Consider the following 18,942-nt stretch of genomic DNA (forward strand, 5'->3'; position numbering starts at 1 on the left):
GACGGCTTTATAGTTTTGGCTCCTAGAACTTGGGTCTTGGATCAATTCTGAGTTAATTTTTGTATACGGTGTATAGTAAGGGCCCTAGGTTCATTCTTGGCACGTGTGCAACCTCTTTTCTCAAAACCATGTGCCAGAAAGACCAATTTCTCCTCTGTAAAAGGGTGACATTGGCGCCTTTATTGAAACCAGTGGGCCACCAATGTAAGGGGTCATTTCTGGGATCTCGGTTCTCTTCTGTTGGTCTATCTGTCTATTCTTATGCAGATGCCAAACTGTTCCAATTACTGTAACTTCGTGTCACGTTTTGAAATCAGAAAATGTGAGTCCTCCAACTTTGTTCTTATTTTTCAAGATTGTTCTGGCTATTCTGGGTCCCTTGAAATTCCCCATGAAGTTTAGGATGAGTTTTTCCCATTTCCCATAAAAAAATACCATGAGCGGGGACGTCTGGGTGGCTCAGTCAGTTAAGCGTCTGTCTTCGGCAGGGAGCCTGATTCTCCCTCTCCCTCTGCTATTCCCACTGCTTGTGCTCTCTAGCTCTCTATTTCTGTCAAATAAATACATAAAATATTAAAAAAATAAAAATTAAGAATACCATTAGGATTTTGATAGAGATGGCTTTAAATCTGCGTTTGGCCTTGGGTAGTATTGTCATCTGAACTATATTAAGCATCCTAATCCATGAGCACAATTACATCAATATTTTAGGATCTCCTGCATTAACCTTTTAATAGGGAATTCTTAAAAGTGGGAAAGGTAGCCAAACTCGAAGACTTGAATCCCTCTTTTCCTCTTGGTCACATTCGAGGTCAAGGGGAAAGACCCCTCTCTTTCTTTCTTTCAAGATTTTATTTATTTATTTACTTACTTATGTTCACAGTGTGGGTTGAGGAGAGGGAGAGAGAGAGAACCTCAAGCCAACTCAAAGTCAAGCGCTAAGCCCAATGTGGGGATTCCATGACCCAGAGGTCATGGCCCGAGTCAAAATCAAGAGTTGGACACTCAACTGACTGAGCCACCCAGGCGCCCTGCAAGACCGATTTATCTCTCTAATATACACCATAGAATGATTTCGGAAATTCCTCAGAGGATTAATTCAGTAATCATCTGCCCAGTGTCCCTACGCTTTTTAAAGGGCCGTTGGTTGCCTCTCCCTTCTCTGCTCCTAGTGAGTATGCGGAAATAACAGATTGCTTAAATATGCTTTATTGTCTGGATCACGGTTCCCATGAAGAGGGAACCTCCCTCTTCCCCTTACATTTTCCAGGGGCTTGAAGCAAACCTCATTGCCTTTTAGGACTTGTAATTCTCTCGATGACCACAAGATGGCAGCAAAGAGCAAAGGCTGCGGGAGTGGAAGGAAAGATCCTCGGGAGACAGGAGAGGACAGAGGGAGGAGCGGGGGTGAGAGTGTGAGCCCGACAGACACAGCTCGGTGCGGATGGCACCCCCGGAGTCGCACCCCCGGCAGGCCTGCGATACGGACCGGGAGTGTGAAACCGCCCCGTGTAAGTGGGCTGACACGCTCACTTGCGTGAGATCATGCGGACAATTTGTAGAAAACAGGTGTTTTTCTTTTACGTTGGGAGTGGTGGGAGCGAGGAGGAATCAGGGATAGCAAGGTGCTCTCCCTCCTCCCCCCTCTCTGGCCCCTCCCTGGCACAGAGGGCAGAGGAGGAAACCTTCTCCTGCGTGACTTGCAGCATCCAGAGGCGGCCTGCGTTCCTGGACGCGGGACCCTCTGCATCTCCAAGCCAGCCACAGCCACACACGTCCTCCTGCGTCTCCAACAGCAGAATCTCTCGCCTTTGGGTGGGAAAGGCTCTGGGCTTTTAAGGGTTCATGGGATTCGACTGGGCCCATGTGAATACCTAGATTCCTCTCCCCCTCTCAAGACCCTTTACTTATTCCCACCTGCAGAGTCCCTGGTAGCATATCCACAGGGTCCAGGGACCAGGGCATGGACATCCTTGGGGGGGGGCATTATTCTGTCTACCACGCTCCTGGCTTCCCCAGGCCTCCTGTGTGTTTAGTGGCATTTCCTCTCCCGCTGTCGGAGCTCACAGTGGCACCTTCTTCACCGTGGCCAAGCCTTGGGGAAGGATCCCTTTTCCTGCCCCCATAACCCTTACCCTATATACACAATTAACAGCAACTGAGCCTTTCCCCTTCCCCTGGTGATGACTTCCTGCTCCATCAATTGGAGCCTTGTCCCTTAGAACACGAGAGCTTCTCCCTTGCAATTCCCAGCCTGGCCCCCAATGAAGGGAAAGGCAAGAGAAAAGCCTTGGGGTGGGCGCATATATGAGGAATTCTATCAGACGTGCCCATGCCCGGCACGTGGGCGCCCGGATGGAACTGACTGGTTCCATCCCTCAGCTGTGCTGGGTTACTGAGTCCTCACATTCTGTTCCCTGTGCTCCCCTCCAGGTCTATGCCCCACTCCGGGCAGCCCCAGGAAAGACAGAGAGTGAATTTTCTGCATCTTTTCCTTGTGTGAGATCCATCCCGGACGCTGATGTCAAGCAACAGAAGCAGAGCGGTTTCGTTTTTCACCTGCTCTGACTTGACCAAACTTGGCTGGAGAAGGGGTCGGAGACCCTCCAGCAGACAGGCTCCAGAAGATCCTTTGATCGGCAAATTCTTCCCATTGATGATCTCATTTAAGGTCTCCCCCTCAAACCCTTCCCAAACTCCTCCTGGGCTGCTGGCCGCTTGCCACGTGTAGCCCTGCTTCTAATCACTGCTTACTTCCTTTGGGGTAAGTGGCGGCCTTGTTGCCAGGGTAACTGAGAGTGGCCAGTGGGCCTGGGACCTTTACCTTTAGCTCTGCCTAACTGGTCTCTTGTATGGTCTTGGCTCCTGTCTCTTTCACCGACCGTTCCTCTCCTGGCTTTTTACTCTGACGTTCTCCCCCTATGAAGTGTGTCTGGCCTCCACATTTATTCTGGGATTTGCTAACTCAATTCCTTTTGTTCTTATGGCCATTTTTTTTTTTTTTTAAACCTGGCAAAACATTTAATAGATGGTGCTGTGTGTTCGACACTGCAGGCACAGCCAAGTCCTCTCCTCCTGATGCCCTGATCCCACAGAGGGCTTGGGGAGTGGCGGTCGGCCCACTTCCGTCACAGAGCGCCCCCTGCCGGCATCTCCTCCTTGGTCCCACCCTTCCGTAGTCTCTGCCTCATGGTTCATTTCCGCGAAGGTTGCCGAACGGCGATGTTTCTCATTTTCACCCTTTCAACAAATATTAAGTCGAATCCTTTTGTAAAAAAGATGTTTTTCCTTATTAGTTATAGCTGTCTGTTTATCCTGAAATACCGTTTGTACAGGAAAGGATGGGCTTAGTTATACCCTATTCATTGCCGGGACTTGCCCAACTTCTGAGAAAAGGGTTGGTGTTCTCATGCCTTCCAATGATGGCCAGTGGCGTGTTTCTTGATCACTGCGGACGCGCTCTTATCTTTGCTTTGAATGAACTTAAACGTCTGGCAAATGCTGAGAAGACAGTGGCAGGAAAGGCCCAGGATGGCTCCTTCCTTCCTTTGGGACGTAAGTTCTGAGCTGCTTACTTTCTCTCTTGTTCCAAGTCTTAGCCCACTACACCCGTCCCACTGATCACGCGGCTGTACACAGTTGCTCATTTTTAGTGAAGGGGTGCAGGTGATGCACCTCTAGGTACGTCATAAGCCCTGTGAGGTTGGGGCAGTGTCTTATGGCCTGTCTTATGGTCTCCTTCTATATCTAGGTACGTCATAAGCCCTGTGAGGTTGGGGCAGTGTCTTATGGCCTGTCTTATGGTCTCCTTCTATATCTCTAGTGTGAGCTGGGGCACCTGGAAGGGTCTGGCATCTCCTTGTAGGCTAAGACGACATAAAGGCAGAGTGGTCGCTCTTTCTTCAAGGGCTCTATCCTTTGCCCTTGTTCTGGACAAGAGCAGTGATGCGTTCCAACCCCAGGCCATTGGCACGACCCCAGCTGGGGGTACTACAGGTCACTCCAACCCCGACGTTACCTGGAGGCCATGCAGGGCTTACAGTGAAAGGGCGAGGTCCTCCTCAGATGCCAGCTGTGAGTGGGGGGCTCAGACTACTTGGACCCCCCGCCCCCCGACTTGGCTACAAATTCAGGGGTTTCCATGACCTCCCTTTCAGTTCAACAACCTGCTTGAATGACTCACAGCGCTCAGAAAAAGGCCATACTTACCACCACCATTTTGTTCTACAGGATGTAAATGAACAGACAGATGAGGAAAAACACAGGACGGGGGAGCTGGAAGGGCCGGGAGCACTGGAGGCCCGTCCCCTGGAGTTGGGATTCATCATCTTCCCAACACACAGCTCTGTTCTCCAACCAGGAAGCGTTCCAAGCCTTGCTGTCCAGAGTCTTTATTGGGGTTTCATTACAAAGGCATGATTAATTAAACCATTAGCCAGGTGCTTGAATTCAGTCTGCTCTTGGGAGGTTGGGGGGATGGGACTGAAAGCTTCTACCCTCTCATTACATGCCTGGCATCGCCGGCGTGGCCAGTCCCTCCTTGGAAACTCTCACCAAAGGCCCTAAACCCCATTGGCATAAGCTCAGGGACGGCTGGATGAGGCTCCTTGGGGGTGGTAAAGACTCTCCTATCGGGAAATTCCCTGGATCCTGAGGCTCTGGGCTGGGAGCTGGGGACAAAGACTGGACACCCTCTTCATTCTGTGATGGTTGGTGTAGTGGCATAACGCAGGGTGGTAATGCTTGAAGTGGATATTTGAGGTTAAAACACGGAGACATCCAGGTATCTCTGAAGCTAAAGCCAGAGCATAAAGCCTTGAGATCCAGCCAGAAGGCACGCATCGTGGTGGGCTGGGGGGGAGGGGGAGGAAAAGTCAATAGGCTATTATGCCTGTGAAGCAACAGTTATAATCCAAGCTTCTGGAAAGTTTTAAGGGCTAAGAAGACATCGGCTCGCGACTTGCTGGGGAGACCTTCGGCTCAGCAGGTGTAGACAGGAATCGGTGTGCAGAGGGAAAGAGGCAAGATGTTGGCCAGGACGGAGGAGGGTGAGAGCAAGATCACGAAATTATAGGATCCCAGGGGCGGGGAAAGGGCTTCCCTCTGGGACTACAGAGAAATCGCGCTGCTAAGGCTTGAAGGAAAAGCGAGGAGCTAAGTGGAAAACACGCCGTGGTTGACAAAAAACGATGGAGCCGGTGAAGCTGGGTGAGCGCGGGTGTGTCTGGGAAGGCGGGTCACGTGCAGAGCGAGAGTCCAGCGGGCTGGTGCTGGGAAGGACCGGGCGGTCTTGGTTTTGAGAGGAGTCAGAGAAGCGAGAGGAGGAATGGAGGAGAGTGGAGCTGGCCACGGTGACAGCGAGTGGATTCTTTAAGAAGCAGCTGCCGGACGACCCCCAGAAGGCTCTTCTAGCATTACCATTCCTGGGTTCTAGGACTTCTGAAGGCGAACATCTCATTGACCAGAGGCTGAATCCCCATGCCACAGCTGCCTGGTGTCTGCACTATCTGGAGAGAAAGAAACGTATGGGCCGGAAGAAGATGGATCCCACGCACTTAACACCACTGGTTCAAAGACTCAGAGGAAAAGAAGCAGGAGCGTATCCGAGAGGGTTAGTAGGACCGGGAACAACTTTTTGGGATGGGTTCTAGGGCAGATCTGGATAACCAAAGCGGACCCTAGGGTCGAGCGGGTCTTCTCAAGCTGGGCCCTCACCCGGGGGCCGTTTGGCTCCCTAAAGGATCAAAGGCCATGTCTCGAGACATTTTTAATAGTCACGACCGGGTAGTGTCTAGAGGGTAGAGATTTGGGCTGCTGCTCCACACCCTACCATGTACGGGAGGGCCCCCCCACCCCCAGAAAACAAAAAATTATTCAGCTCAAATGTCAGCAGCCGCTGAGGCTGAGAAAACCTGCTTGGAAAAACGCTGAGAAAGAACCTGGTGGGACAACCACTGTACCCCATGGCAGGTGTCCCCGTAGGAGGCGGAGCTTTGAACGGGTGTGATGGACACTCTTAGGAAAAGGAGCCAACCTCCATCCACAGTGAAGACCCCTGCCCCATATACCGCGTCCTTTTGGAGTCACTTTCAAGTTACGAGGAACCTCATGACCATCCCAGGCAATGAAACCTAAGAGAATTTGCCGGATGAGGCTTCTAGGAAGACAACTTGGGTATGTATCTTCCCCCTCGCTGTTCTTCTTGCCGGAACCCGACCTGCCGCCTGGAGATGCAGTGCGATTGGGACGAAAATCAGCGGCTAAGGAAGGTGCGGCCAGAAAAAGCTGGTGATGCCCCCGGGGACATTTGGTGGTGTCTGCCTCTTTTTCTGGTGGCCACGATGGCGGGTGCTGCTCTTGGCCTCCAGGGGATAGAGAACAGGGGTGCCCTTAGCATCCGATAACCCCCTGCACAAAGAACTAGCCGATCCCCCCACACCAACCGGTGGAGAACACCTGCTTAGAGAGCTGTGGCGCGAGTCCTGGGTCACCTGCCTTAGGACTCTTGAACAAGAAGAAAAAACAAATAAACAAACAAAAATGCCTATTTTGTTTTGTTCTCAGTTCCTGCGTTGGGCTATCTGTTATTTGGGGTGGAACAAATTCCACATTGCTACAGAGGGAAAAAGCTCTTGGAGGTAAGCGTGTCCCGGGGGCATCTCCAGACGGCACTTCCTTTAGATTATCCTTACTGGCACTTTCCACGATTGCACAGGATATCCAGTCCCATCTGTGAAGCAGAAAGAGGACAACCACTCGGTAGCTTCTTTTGCTAGGAGATGCCAGCACCATCGGTCGCCTCCGCCCACGTCTCCGGTGGGGTCCGCTGGGTCCAAGATCACGGGCCTAAAGGAGAGTCCGAAACACGACATGCTTTTTAAAATCAGCGACCTCAGAATCGGGGGGCCCATTCCACTTCTAGCACCAAAACAACGTGTCCTACGTTTTAGGTGCCGGTAATTCAAATGTACCGATAGAGCACAAAGTGATTTTTGAGAATCCCGTGACATTCGCCAATAGTATTTTGAAAGCTGTTCCTTACTGTACACAGGACAGCATAATAGAAACATCTCCCTCCTGTTAGATCGATTGAAATATGCTGGGTAATTTGATCAACCGTAATGTCATGTTGGCCATGGCCGTGGTAGGCAGCCCATGGTGTCTTGTTCTTTCTTTCTTTTCCTCTATTCTTTCTCAGAGCCTTTTTCCTTTCCTCCTATTCCTTTTCTTTTGCCTCCCTTGTTTTGGGGCTCTGCTGGCAGCACTGAATGGACACGCTAAGATTCCCTGCTATTCTTGAAGGAAAGGTTTTGCGGGATGCAGGTCTGGAAAGGGAGATGAGGGCTGATCCAATAAATCGAATAAAATCTAATTCTCCTGTAGGATGAATCATCCACGAGGGAAGGATAGCGTTATTTCTCAGGGACACGCTTCCCACTTCCACAGCTCTAAGACCTGCTAACGAATTCACACTTTTCCTTCCAACCTAGGAAGACGGAAGCAGCCTAGAGACCCGTACCTTGGTCCTTCCTTCTCTAATCCTCCTGGATAACGTGCTCTCCTGCCCTGCCCCACAAGGACTTCCTCCCCAGAGACTATGGGAAGTTCTGTTGGTTGGCACCTTTCCACTCCCCACCCGCCCCTGTCCTGTTTCTTGGGGGGAGCACTGAATCCCGAGCCCAGGGAGGAGAATCCGGGTGGCTGTCATGGCGTTGGAGGGAATCCGGTTAAGGAAAGGGGGTGGCAGGGTGTAGAGCACCTGGTCCTCTGGATCTGGGTCAGTAGGAAGTTCCTCACAGTCTCATCCTCAAAGTTGTAATTGACTGTCCAGAAGACACAGAGCTGCCGATATTTTGTGATCAACTCCAGGACCGTCCGGAAACCTTCCGCGGTGTCGAAATTCTCTGCCCCACTCCCCTGCTCCCAAGAGTAGATGGTGAGCAGCTCCACGGCATACTTCGGGGGCAGAGACACTTTATGCTTCAGTTTCCTTTCACACTGAGGGAAGAGGGGAAGGTCAGGCAGTACTGGTGAAGCGGGGAGGAGCAGTGAGCTCAGAGCGCGGAAGACACCTCCCATTAATGGTCCCCGGGGCCACAGCGGGGCAACCGAGGCACGAGATGCAGGGCTGATGGGACGGGGCTGCTGGAGATCTGAGCGGGGCCTCCCTTAGTGGCTTGTAGATTTCTGGTTTGGGCTTCGGCCATATAGGACTCCCTAGAGTTCTACAACAGCGACCACTTTCAGAACACCCACGGCGGGCTGACAGAGGGGGCCAGACATTTTACATGTCATTCCTAATCCTCCCACACCCCCACCAAGCAGGCATAGGTCAATGTTTCTGATGAAGACTTGAGGCGCGAGGACAGGAAGTGACTCGCTCAAGGTCACACAGTAGCCCCGAGCCCTCTGAGCACACTGGGGCTGGGGATACAGCCGCTTCTCTGAGTTTCTGGGTTGGAAACCACAAAGCTCAGGTTGTTGTACACAGGAAGCAGCTGCTGCTGGGCTGGGTGTCTGCTGCCACGGAGATACTCAGAGGCTCCCCTGTGTGCGAGACAGTGACGGAAATGGAGGGAGGCTAACTGTTACCGAAAAGGCACCCCCTGGTCCTGCCTACAGCTTGCAACCTGTCTTCCAAGGCTAGCATCTGTGTGTGCTCCGCTGGGCGCTGAGTGGGGGCTAAGCCATGCTGGTGACCTGTGGGCATGAAAAGTCCCGGTTTCACCTGCCCTGGGGAGCAGAATAATTTGGATTCCTGCCCAATTCTCTGGGGGTCAGAGCAGAGGCAAAATGAGACAGATGCGGCTGCTTTGATGGGAGAAGGTGCTCTACAGCTCACCCAGCTTCATGGGTTTGGTGATGCGGACGCCACAGAGACAAGCAGGATTAGTGGATAGGGTCCCCAGAGTGGCTCAGCCCCCAGCATGGGAGAGCGTGGGCCCACAGAACACTTGATGGGAACCGGTCGCATGGGCGCTGCCAGGCAGCTGAAGTGAGAGCGGCCATACCTGTCTGTACCAGTGTTTCACCAGACGAATTAGATCCTTCAGTTTAGTGGGCCGAGAGACAACAAATTTGCGCTGCAGCTCCGTGAAACAGGTGGAAAATTCTCCGTCCATGGTGTCTGACGATTTATACAGATCGATGAGATCAGTGTAGACCTTGGGGCTGGGTGGGGAGTCAGAATTCAGTTGACCTAGCAAGGGGGAGATGTTTCGTTTATGCTTTGCTGTGCATCAAAGTAACCATTTCCAAATATTTTTGACCAATGTGATTTAATTCGATGACTCTGAATTCTGTTTGTATATTTGAACGATTAATGTCTAAGATACTGGGAGTAATGGGATGGTTGAAAAAATTATATGGTCTGTAGGAGGACAGGTGCTATTATCAAAGTATTATCTAGATGTATACTGTTTGATACAGTAGCCACCAAACAATGTGGCTATTTGGATTCAAATGAACTAGAGGGAAATAAAATAAAAAATTTGGCTCCTTAGTCCCATTAGCCACATTTCAAGCTGTCAGTAGATCTAGAACATGGTTATTATCACAGAAAAACATTTTAAACAGCACTGATTGGGAGTTTGCTAACTATGCATGGTAGGTGAAATCTGGCCCACTTCTTGTTTTTGTAAATTAAGTTTTATTAGAACACTGCTATGCTTCTTTGTTCATGTATTGTCTATGGGTGCTTTCAGGGTACAGTGGCAGAATTGAGTAGTTGTGACGGAAACTGTGTGGTCATCAAAGCTGAAAATACTTGCTACCTTGCCTTTAAAAAAAATAGCTGACCCCCAATTTATACTATTATTTCCTCTCTAGAGACACTAAGAACTATTCAGAGGGAAGGTATCAGAGTCTTTTTGATTCTGATTTCAAAAATTGCTGAAATGGTCTTGGTTTATTTTAATTCAACATTACATATCTGTTGTTCATGAACCGAATTTCCAAAGCAGACTGAAGGCACCCAGATTTCCTGTCTTTGCCTCACATTCTTCCCAGTCTGTTCCTTCATTTCCTTCACTAATACTTGTGGCATTTTATTTGTAAATGTGTACAGAACGCCTGTGGCCCCATTCTTTGATGGATATTGCGAGGGATACTACAGGAATAGAAAAATATAAGGAACACGGTCCTGGCCATGCTTGGGATGAGAAACTGCGAAAGGAGAATGAATAGGTCCTTAGGTGTAAGGGGCTGCTGCCATTCCTCGTGCCGCCTCTTGGGGGCACTAGACCTACGAGCCAATGCTAGGTCACATGGCTTTCCCTCCACCCTCCTTGCCCCATCACCCCAGAACCCCGATTCCTCCTCCAGCAGCAAAGGTCTGGGGGAGGGGGTCTCACCTAGGGCATTAAATGCAGGCAGGACATCAAAGTTCACACTTTCGTTGAGCACTTTGGATTTCAGAGAGAAACTCAGCACCCTGGGAGCCTTCCATTTTGAAATCTCAAACTTTACTTCGAATTCTTTCTCCCGCTGACAGGCTACTAGCTGTGTGTGGATTTCCTTGATGATACAGCATCTCTCGTTTTTTTGGGAGGTGTAGCTTTTAAGCGAGTCTGTGAACACAACGAGGTCAGCATCGGAGCCAGTCTTCAGAGCTGTGCCTTTGCCTGCCGACCCTCCCTAGTGAAGAAAGGCAAGCTGAGATCCAGCATTTTCTAGATCCCGAGCCCCTCACCCCCCACGGGCTGGCAGCAGTGGGCTCATTAATGAGGTTGCCAAGGTTAGGGTCCAGTTAGGGCTGAGTCCAAAGCAGAGCATTCAATTTTTCAAACGAATAGTTTGGTTCCCAAGGTTTTCTCATGCTTATTAACCCATGAACAACGGAGGGGCTATTACCCATCACCCACTTCTCGTGTCAACTTCCTCAAGAGTTCTCCCAAAGAGCATTTAGCTTTATGGTCATTCCTGTGACCTGAGAGAAATCAAGCTGGAAGCAATCATTGCATTGCGTTGAAAGTTCCCCGATTCATCTGTTTACTCTTGCAAGCTGCGGATCCTGGGGTGCATGCTGATGATTCAGGTACAGCGTTCTGCAAACTTTCCGTAAGGGGTCGGGTACTAAATGGGGGCTCTGTATGTCCCTGCCTCACAGGGTTCTCTACTTCCTCGTCCCTGCTCTCCCTTCCTCCCTTCCTCCTCCTCTTCCTCCTCCCTTTCTGCTCTAAAGAGTCTGTTAGGCAGAGCTCAGCTGACAGGCTGCTTCGAGGGCAAGCGGGGGGAGAAGCCGGCTTCCCCACAGAGAATCGCTCCATGCATGATGCTCGGGGCTTTGCTCTGGGCACCGACCTTCATACCTGCTGCCCTGGTTGCCCCCAAAAAGCTCACTCAATTTTTACAGAGAGCACCTTGGTTTTACCCATAAGTGGTAAATGCCTGGCAGTGGGTTAGGGGCGAGGGGAGGGTATAAACAGGTGTGCAAACCTGCTTCGTTCGTGCAGCTGGTCTGTGAGTGTTGGCCTTAGCAGCCCATCTCTGCCCCCTCCTCATATCCAGGGTCTGAATGTCACCTAGCAGACAACTCTTTCCAACTTCAGGAAGGCAGAAAGCAACATCCTGTGCACTGGTGGTTCTCTTCCTATTTTCTTCTGTGATATGCCGCTATACATTTTCTTATTTTTTACTATCCGGTAAATGGGAATCTCGGGAGGGGAGGAAACAAGCTTTGGCAATTCTAGCACTGCCTGTGAACTCAGCCTGTGACCATGAACTCAGTCCAATGAACCTCAGTGAGACATTTTACTCAACACTCATGGGATATTGGTACCGGTCCCTGGGTCTGTCTCAGGACAGCAGGCTCCCAGGTCCGTTTGGCACCGTATGGGCACCTTCCTGCTCCCTCCTTGGGACCGGCACCTGGTGATCTGGTCGCTGACCAACAGATGGAGGGAAGCAGGTTAGCCCGTGGCCTTGAGTCTTGGACAAGAATGAACCTTTAGCTCAGTTGATGGGGCTTAGCGGGCTGTGGTCATTAAAGCAAGAAAGAGGTCACGTTCTGGCTCAGTACACACCGAGCTTAGAAGGTGCTGTGGTTTGAATGGTAGCCCCAATGGTTCCCAATGGGAATGTGAGAACATGACCTGACTTGGAAAAAAGGTCTTTGTTGATGTCATTGAGTGAGGGGTCTGCGGACCCTAAATCCAATGGCAGGTGTCCTTAGGAGACAAGAGGAAAAAGAGGAGCCACTCAGAGGAGAGGTGATGGGGAGACAGAGGCAGAGTTTGGGAGGTGCAGGTCCCAGGCCAAGGCCATGAAGGGTCGCGGCAGCCCCCCAGAAGCTCATACAGAGCCAAAAGTATATCCTTAGTGATGGAAGCAGGGCGTGGGCAACCCCACTGAGAGCCGCAGTCCTGGGTGCCCATCTCCCCCGCTTCCCCCCTCCTCCCTTGCCCTCTGTCCACGGGCGGGCTCTGCAGAGCTCTAGGAACCACGTGGGAGAAAGGCCAATGCTCACCTCCACAATCTTCTGGACCTTCGTCCTTGAATGGCTAAAGCAATTTTTTTGAAGGAATTCACGGATGAATTTAACAGCTATGGTGATCTGGTCTAGGAACTGTTTGTTGGGCTGGAGAAAGTCCTTGATAAACTTGTCTAGATGATGGCCCGGGGTGGCGAACAGCGGCACCGGCTGCGAAGATAGATGGAGGCTCAGTGCTTTCATTGACACACCACGAGAACATTCTAGAGAGTTCAGGGCAGTGCCCAAGGCCCTGCCTGCCCACCCCCCCAGCCCAAAACAAAAACTGTGAGTTGTTCCTTCCTACCCCCAAGAAAGATCTGACCCTTCCCGGGACTCGAAGCTATTCTGGGTGTGACAATGCCTTCTGTGGCTGGACCCCCCCTAACCTTTGTGCCCCCTTTCTCTTCCGCGGACTGCAGGGACTGCGGATTTCTGCAGAAATGCTCACACGTGAGCCTTCTCAGACCTCATCGGCTTCTGCTGCACACACGTGCCCTTGGGGATTTGTTTTCCCGGGCTGCCCTAGCAACATACCCCTGGGGAGCTTCCGGCGACAGAAATGTATGTTCTCTCGTGTTCCAGAGACTAAAGTCTGCGCTCAGAGTGTCAGCGGAGCCGGGCAGCCTCTGAAGGCTGTAGGGAAGGAGCCTTCCTTGCCCCTTCCCTGCCCCTCGGGAGGCTCCAGCAACTCGACTTCCCTGGCTTGTAGACACACCACTCCAGCCACTGGTGTGTCTCGGTCTCCCTGTGCCTTCTTATAAGGACACCAGTCACTGGAGTCAGAGCCCATACCTATCTAGGATGACCTCATCTCTCTAATGATGCCTGCAAAGACCCCACGTCTAAGGAAGCTCCCATTCCGAGGGTCCAGGTGGACATGAGTTCGGGGGGACACTATTCAATCCTTGGTACTGTTCTCAGTGTGCTGAGCAGAGCCAGCCTGGATCAGAAGGCCAGTGGGTTCAGTCTGAAGGGACACTTCTCTGCTCCAAAAGGGGTCATGGAGGGTGGGACATGCCCCTTTCTTGCGCTTGGGGTCACTTCCGGAAAGAAAGCATATTCTGCTCTCTAAGTGGGGCCTGGCCTGCGCAGGAGTGCAGTTCTTTCCTCTTTGGTAGAAAAGCTCAGACTGTGGGGTTTGCTCCATGTCACGGGTCCTGACACCCCATGGGAGGCCCCACCTGTTCAGTCTACCCTAGAGGCCCCCGTCCGCGGAGGTGGAAGCGGGTGACATCCCCACCTCCCCACATGTGCCAATCTAAATCCCCAGAAACTATGCATCAGTTTCCTTATATGGAACGTGGAACTTTCTAGATGTGTTTAAGCTAAGGCTCTGGAGATGGGGGAATGATCCTGGATCATCTGGGTGCACCCAGGGTCATGACAGGGTCCTTTCAAGAGGGAGGCAGGGGCATCAGCATCTTATAGAGAGATGGAAGGCTAGAAGCTTTAAATTAAATTAAATTTGTGATATTTCTCAGCCTTGGAATTTGTGGTTTTCTTTCCTCTTTCTTCCTTTTCTTTCTCTCTTTCCCCTTCCTTCCTTCCCTCCTTCCAACGGGGAAAGGAACACTGCTCTGTACAGACACCGTCCCTTTGCTGGTGAGCACAGAGAAGACGGGCCCGCTCTCCCTGGGGACACAGGTCGGCTGGTTAGCTTTAAAGTTGAAGGTCAACCTTGGTTGCCTCCTGATGTTGGCAATGGACTTCACCATTGGTTGAAGGCAAATTCATTACCAGTACTGCCCTTCCCACCCGGCTGAGTATCGTGGGGGTGGGGTGTGTGTGTGTGTGTGTGTGTGTGTGTACATGTGTGCCCTGCAGTGCCCAGACACCCTGATGCACCAGCTTGTGGGCCCGAGTGACCTGCAGCAGCTCTCCTGAGAGGGGTGGCTTCCTAGTTCTGGAAACAGGTTGATTGGGTAGAAAACAGAGCAAAAGCAGGGATCAAAAGACATCTTAGGGGCAGCACATGAGAACTAAAAGCAGCGTGGGCTGGGGAAAAACTGGCTACCAGAAACATTCTTCAGATAGCTGCGAAGATCTGGAAACGGCTGGATGGTCATAATGTATTAGTCTTAATCTCTGGAATTTGATCATTGAGTGTGGTTTGCTAAAAGAATGTCCCTCTCGGGCAGCCAACTCCAGCGGCCCAGTGGAAACAACATACACAACACTGACAGTGACGAGTGTGCGTACACACACGCAGACCGGGACGCAGCTGGAGAGGTCAAGGGTTAAACGTGTGCATGTCCAGGTCAACGCAGTGGTTCACGGAACCAGTTTTACAACATTTCTGTATGTTTAAAAGTGGTCAGAATAGAGTTGGGGGTGGGGTGGATATTTTTAAAAGGCTGTTTGAGGAAGCCAGGAAAATCGAGGTCAAGAAGCAAAGCCCGGAGTCCAGGGAAGGTCGGGACAAGGAGTGGGCCGAGCACGTTCCTTCTGGATCCCGGCAGGGAGCTCCCCGCCCACAGGGTCCTCCCCGTCCCGTCCAGGGCCCCGGGCACTTGGGACTTATATCCCATCTTTGCTCAGTTGACCCTCAACTTTCTGTGCCAAATGGAATGCAGATTCACCCCCACGGTTCTTCGGGTGTGAATTAGTTGCGTGTCTGTGCAATGTGGAATTTGGTTGCCCTATGTGGTCTCAAATGACACCTTTGTCCCCCTGTCATCCCATGACCCCCAGAAAAACGGAAAGGATTCAGTGGCCTAAACTGATGACATTCTTGTCGAATAGTCCTTAAGCTCTGAATTCCGTGGTGGTGGACGGAATTCTCTTTGGGGGATGGGCGGGGAAGCCGGCCCCTAGATCTGTGTCCTGAGTCTGGGGAGAGGGCGGCTGCCAGGCACTCGCCTGGAGCTCTGCTCCGTGGGATCCACCCCCCACCTCTCCACCTGCTCTCTCTCCTGCGGCGATTCATTGAAATCTTTAATCTGCAGGTGCCCTTCTCTCTTTGCTCCGTTTTAAGAGGAGGGGGACACAGAGACAGAGGCGCAAAGAGAAGAGACATAGAAGGCCATGTGACAACAGAGGCAGAGACGGACGGGAGGGACACATGCCGAGAGCACCAGCAACCACCAGAAAAAGCAGGAATCCTCCCCCAGGAGCCTTCACAGAGCCCAGCCCACACTTGGACCTTGGATTTCTAGCCTCCAGATCTGCGACAGAGTACATTTCTGCTGCTGTAAGCCACCGGCGTATGACGATTTGTCACCCCAGCTATAGGAAATCCGCACATGGTGTTCTTGGCTAAGACCGGGGTCTGGGCATCAGGACACCCTCCCTGCAGCATGACCTGAGCTGTATTTGCAAAGCTCTCTCACCAGAACATTCCATGATGGTCCAGGTGACTGACCGGGGCTGAGAGAAGACAACCAGCTCCAAGCTTCTTGCTTTAAGAGTTGCCAACATGCCTTCTCTTTGCTCACGTTATTGGTTGGGTCGGCTGGATCCAAGATTACCGGCCTATGAATTCCATCAGATTAAAAAAAAAAAAATCAGTTGGGCTGCCTGTGGAAGAAGAAGTTCACGCTGGGAAGGGAGGACTGGATGGGGCGTTTCCTCTCGGTTCCTCGGGTGCTTTGTCTGAGACGGCTAGACCTTCTGTTCCTGCCCTCGGTGCTTTGCAGAGATGTTCTGTGAGCAACGTAATTAAATGGTTAGCCCCTTCCTTCCGTAAGGGGAAGCACCTCTCAAGTGTTTGTTTGGGGGGCAAAATATGACGACAGTCTGAAATGTGAAAGGCATTGGTCAGGGTCCCCTCGTTCCCGCCCTGCCTCCCTCCCCACCGCTGTTGGGGTTCCTTTGGAGCATCCTTGGCTGGGAAGGATGGGGCCGAGCCTTCACGCTAAGCGGCACAGCCTGGCTTGCCGGTGAACAGGTAAAGAGAGAAGGTGGAAGGAAGCTTGCTACCTGGGTGACCTCAGCTGGCTCAGCAGAATGTTCCGGACTGTCTCATTCTCAAAGTTGTAGTTGACCATCCAATAGATGCACAGTTGCTCCTGCTGTCTGATTAGCCCCAGGACAGTTCGGATGCCTTCTGCCATGTCAAAGTTTTCTGCTCTGCACCCCTGTTCCCAGGCATAGACCGTGAGCAGCTCCAAGGCATACACGGGCAGAGGGGACAGACCTTTCAGCCTCTCCTGGCACTGTGGGAGAAGAAAGGGACAGTGGCTGATCTGGGGACCCACTTACCCCCAACCATCATGCCTAAAGGACGCCATGCCTCAGATCCGATGGATTTCAGTATCAGGTGTTGGCAAGGGTGCGGAGAGCCTGAAACTGTCATATGTCACTAATGGGAGCGTTATTAGGGACAACTGTTTGGGAAAACTAATGTTGGTAGTACTTCCTAAAGTTTAATATATACATTATTACATATACTTAATATATTATATGTACTTATGTAATGATACATGTTTTATATACCATATAACGATATACTATATACCCTGCATATGTATTTATTATGTGCACATACATACATATATAAATACGTCACGTAGACATGTATCTATCTATCTATCTGTCTATGTATTCAGATAACTTAAAACCCAACACTTCCACTCCTGTATATTTACCCAAGAGAAATGAGTGCTTAAACTCACAAAAAGACCCGTAGGGGAATAGCCATAGTAACCTAATTCATAATGGTCCCAATCTGGACACAACCCAAGCGTCCTTAGCAGAATGGAGAAAGGTGAGACCAGCCAAGACGACAGAATCCTATAAGACAATGAGACACCACAACTGTGTGCAACAGCAGAGGCCCATCTCTCAGACCTCACGCTGAGCAGATGGTACACACCACTGATTTCAAGTTCAAAAACAAGCAGAACTGACTGGAGGAGACAGACATTAGGACGGTGGTCACTTGTCGGGAGTATTCACCGGGAAGAGACTTGAGGTAGCTGCAGGGAGGCAGGAAAGGTGCCCTGTTTTGATCTGGACGTTGTTCAAAAGGTTATAAAAAGGCACTGAGCTGGGGGCACCTGGAGGGCTCAGTGAGTTAAGCGTCTGACTCTTGATTTCGGCTCAGGTCATGAGCACGGGGTCCTCAGATGGAGCGCTGTGCTCAGCAGGGAGTCTGCCTGAGAGTCTCTCTCTCCGTCTGCCTCCTCTCCATCACGATCTCCCTCTCTCTCTAAATAAATAAATGAATGAAAATTTTTTAAAAAATGCACTAGCTCTATACTTAAGAGCGTCATATTTTCCTGGCTGTGGATGGTCTCGGCGAAGGGGAATCGGACGACCGCCCTAGAAACAGAATTTGAAAATTACCTGCTGGTACCAGTACTTTACCAAGAGGATCAAATCCTTCAGCTTTCTCGGATGGTTGTGAAAAAACCTCTGCTGGAGCTCGGCGAAGCAGACGGAGAATTCACCAGGGTGGGCTTTGGTCATGTCCAGGGCTCTTCTGAGCTCTCGGTAGGTCTGGGGGGTGGGCTTCTCGCTCAAGCCTGGGGCAAAAAAAGAGAGATGGAGAACCCGTGGTGTTGGGGCACCCTGCCCCCAGGGAGCCAGCCATGAAGGTCCGCTGGGGTTCGGCAGCACCCGTCGGTGGCTTCTTCTGTCAGGGACGCGGTGTGTTCACCTAAAAGGCGAGGGGAGGCGTGCCTCCCACCATAATTCAATGACAGTCGTGAAAACCCCACGGTGCTGGCCTGAGGCAAGATTGACAGAAACGGAATGATGGAAAACACAATATAAATGAGGAAGGGGGAGCTCCAAGAGGGGAGGGAAAGATGGCTTCTTGAACAAATGGGGCTGGCATGGCTGGCATAGACCTGGAAGCAAATAGAGTCCGTAGATGCACACGGTGTGTTCTGCTTCGGAGCCTAGCTGGTGAGTCAAGGGGACTGGGACTCTGAGGAGGCAGGTAAGGGGAAGGCAGGGCTCTGGAGGCTGGCGTTAGAGGCAGTGGGCCCCTCAGAACGGGACCCTGTGATGCCAGGTAGTGGTTCTCAAACTGGGTGCCCATCAGAATCCTGCTGCCGCGCTAATCTGGTGTACGGGCCCAGGAGGTTCCTAAATCCAGATTAGCTTTGGAGGAGATCTGACAGCCAAGTGGACAGAGCTCAGGTCTCGCTTTTTAACTAAGTTTTTCAGGAAATGCTGATCCCCAGGGACGTCTGAGAAACGCTGGTGTCGGGGGGGCAAAGAAGCCTGTGCCACAGAGGGGAAGGATATTGATAGGGTCACAGAATTTCAATAAGATTTCCCCTCTTGCTGGCTGAGCTCTATTGCTTACAAGCACATTTTACAAAGACATAAACAAGAGGAGCCAGGAGCCAGCTTGTTTCTTTCATTCACTCCCACAGATATTTAAGAATTCCCCAGTAGGTTCCTTCCCCCCAGAAAAGCGATCCTTATCCCGTCCTTCCCCAGAGGGATCTCAGCAGGGAATGTGCAGTTCTGGCGCCATCTAGTTGCAGCATCTTGATAACACATGCGAGGAAGAGTGT

The 18,942-nt window shown here is 51.3% G+C and overlaps 1 protein-coding gene across 1 annotated transcript in view; it reads right to left on the minus strand.

Annotated features, from left to right (window-relative positions):
• Positions 1 to 4,375: 4,375 nt before the first annotated feature.
• The window catches only part of OAS2 (2'-5'-oligoadenylate synthetase 2), a 40,379-nt gene continuing 25,812 nt past the window's right edge, over positions 4,376 to 18,942 (minus strand). Inside the window, 10 exon segments of the mRNA XM_032309477.1 lie at positions 4,376 to 5,425; positions 5,427 to 5,507; positions 6,693 to 6,846; positions 7,760 to 7,998; positions 9,012 to 9,199; positions 10,353 to 10,635; positions 12,467 to 12,640; positions 15,802 to 15,943; positions 16,391 to 16,626; positions 17,759 to 17,937. Coding sequence (XP_032165368.1) covers positions 5,129 to 5,425; positions 5,427 to 5,507; positions 6,693 to 6,846; positions 7,760 to 7,998; positions 9,012 to 9,199; positions 10,353 to 10,635; positions 12,467 to 12,640; positions 15,802 to 15,943; positions 16,391 to 16,626; positions 17,759 to 17,937 — 1,973 coding nt within the window. The 3' untranslated portion in view covers positions 4,376 to 5,128.

The sequence above is a fragment of the Mustela erminea genome, chromosome 13, assembly GCF_009829155.1.
Source record: "Mustela erminea isolate mMusErm1 chromosome 13, mMusErm1.Pri, whole genome shotgun sequence".
In the NCBI taxonomy this organism is placed as follows: Eukaryota; Metazoa; Chordata; class Mammalia; order Carnivora; family Mustelidae; genus Mustela; species Mustela erminea.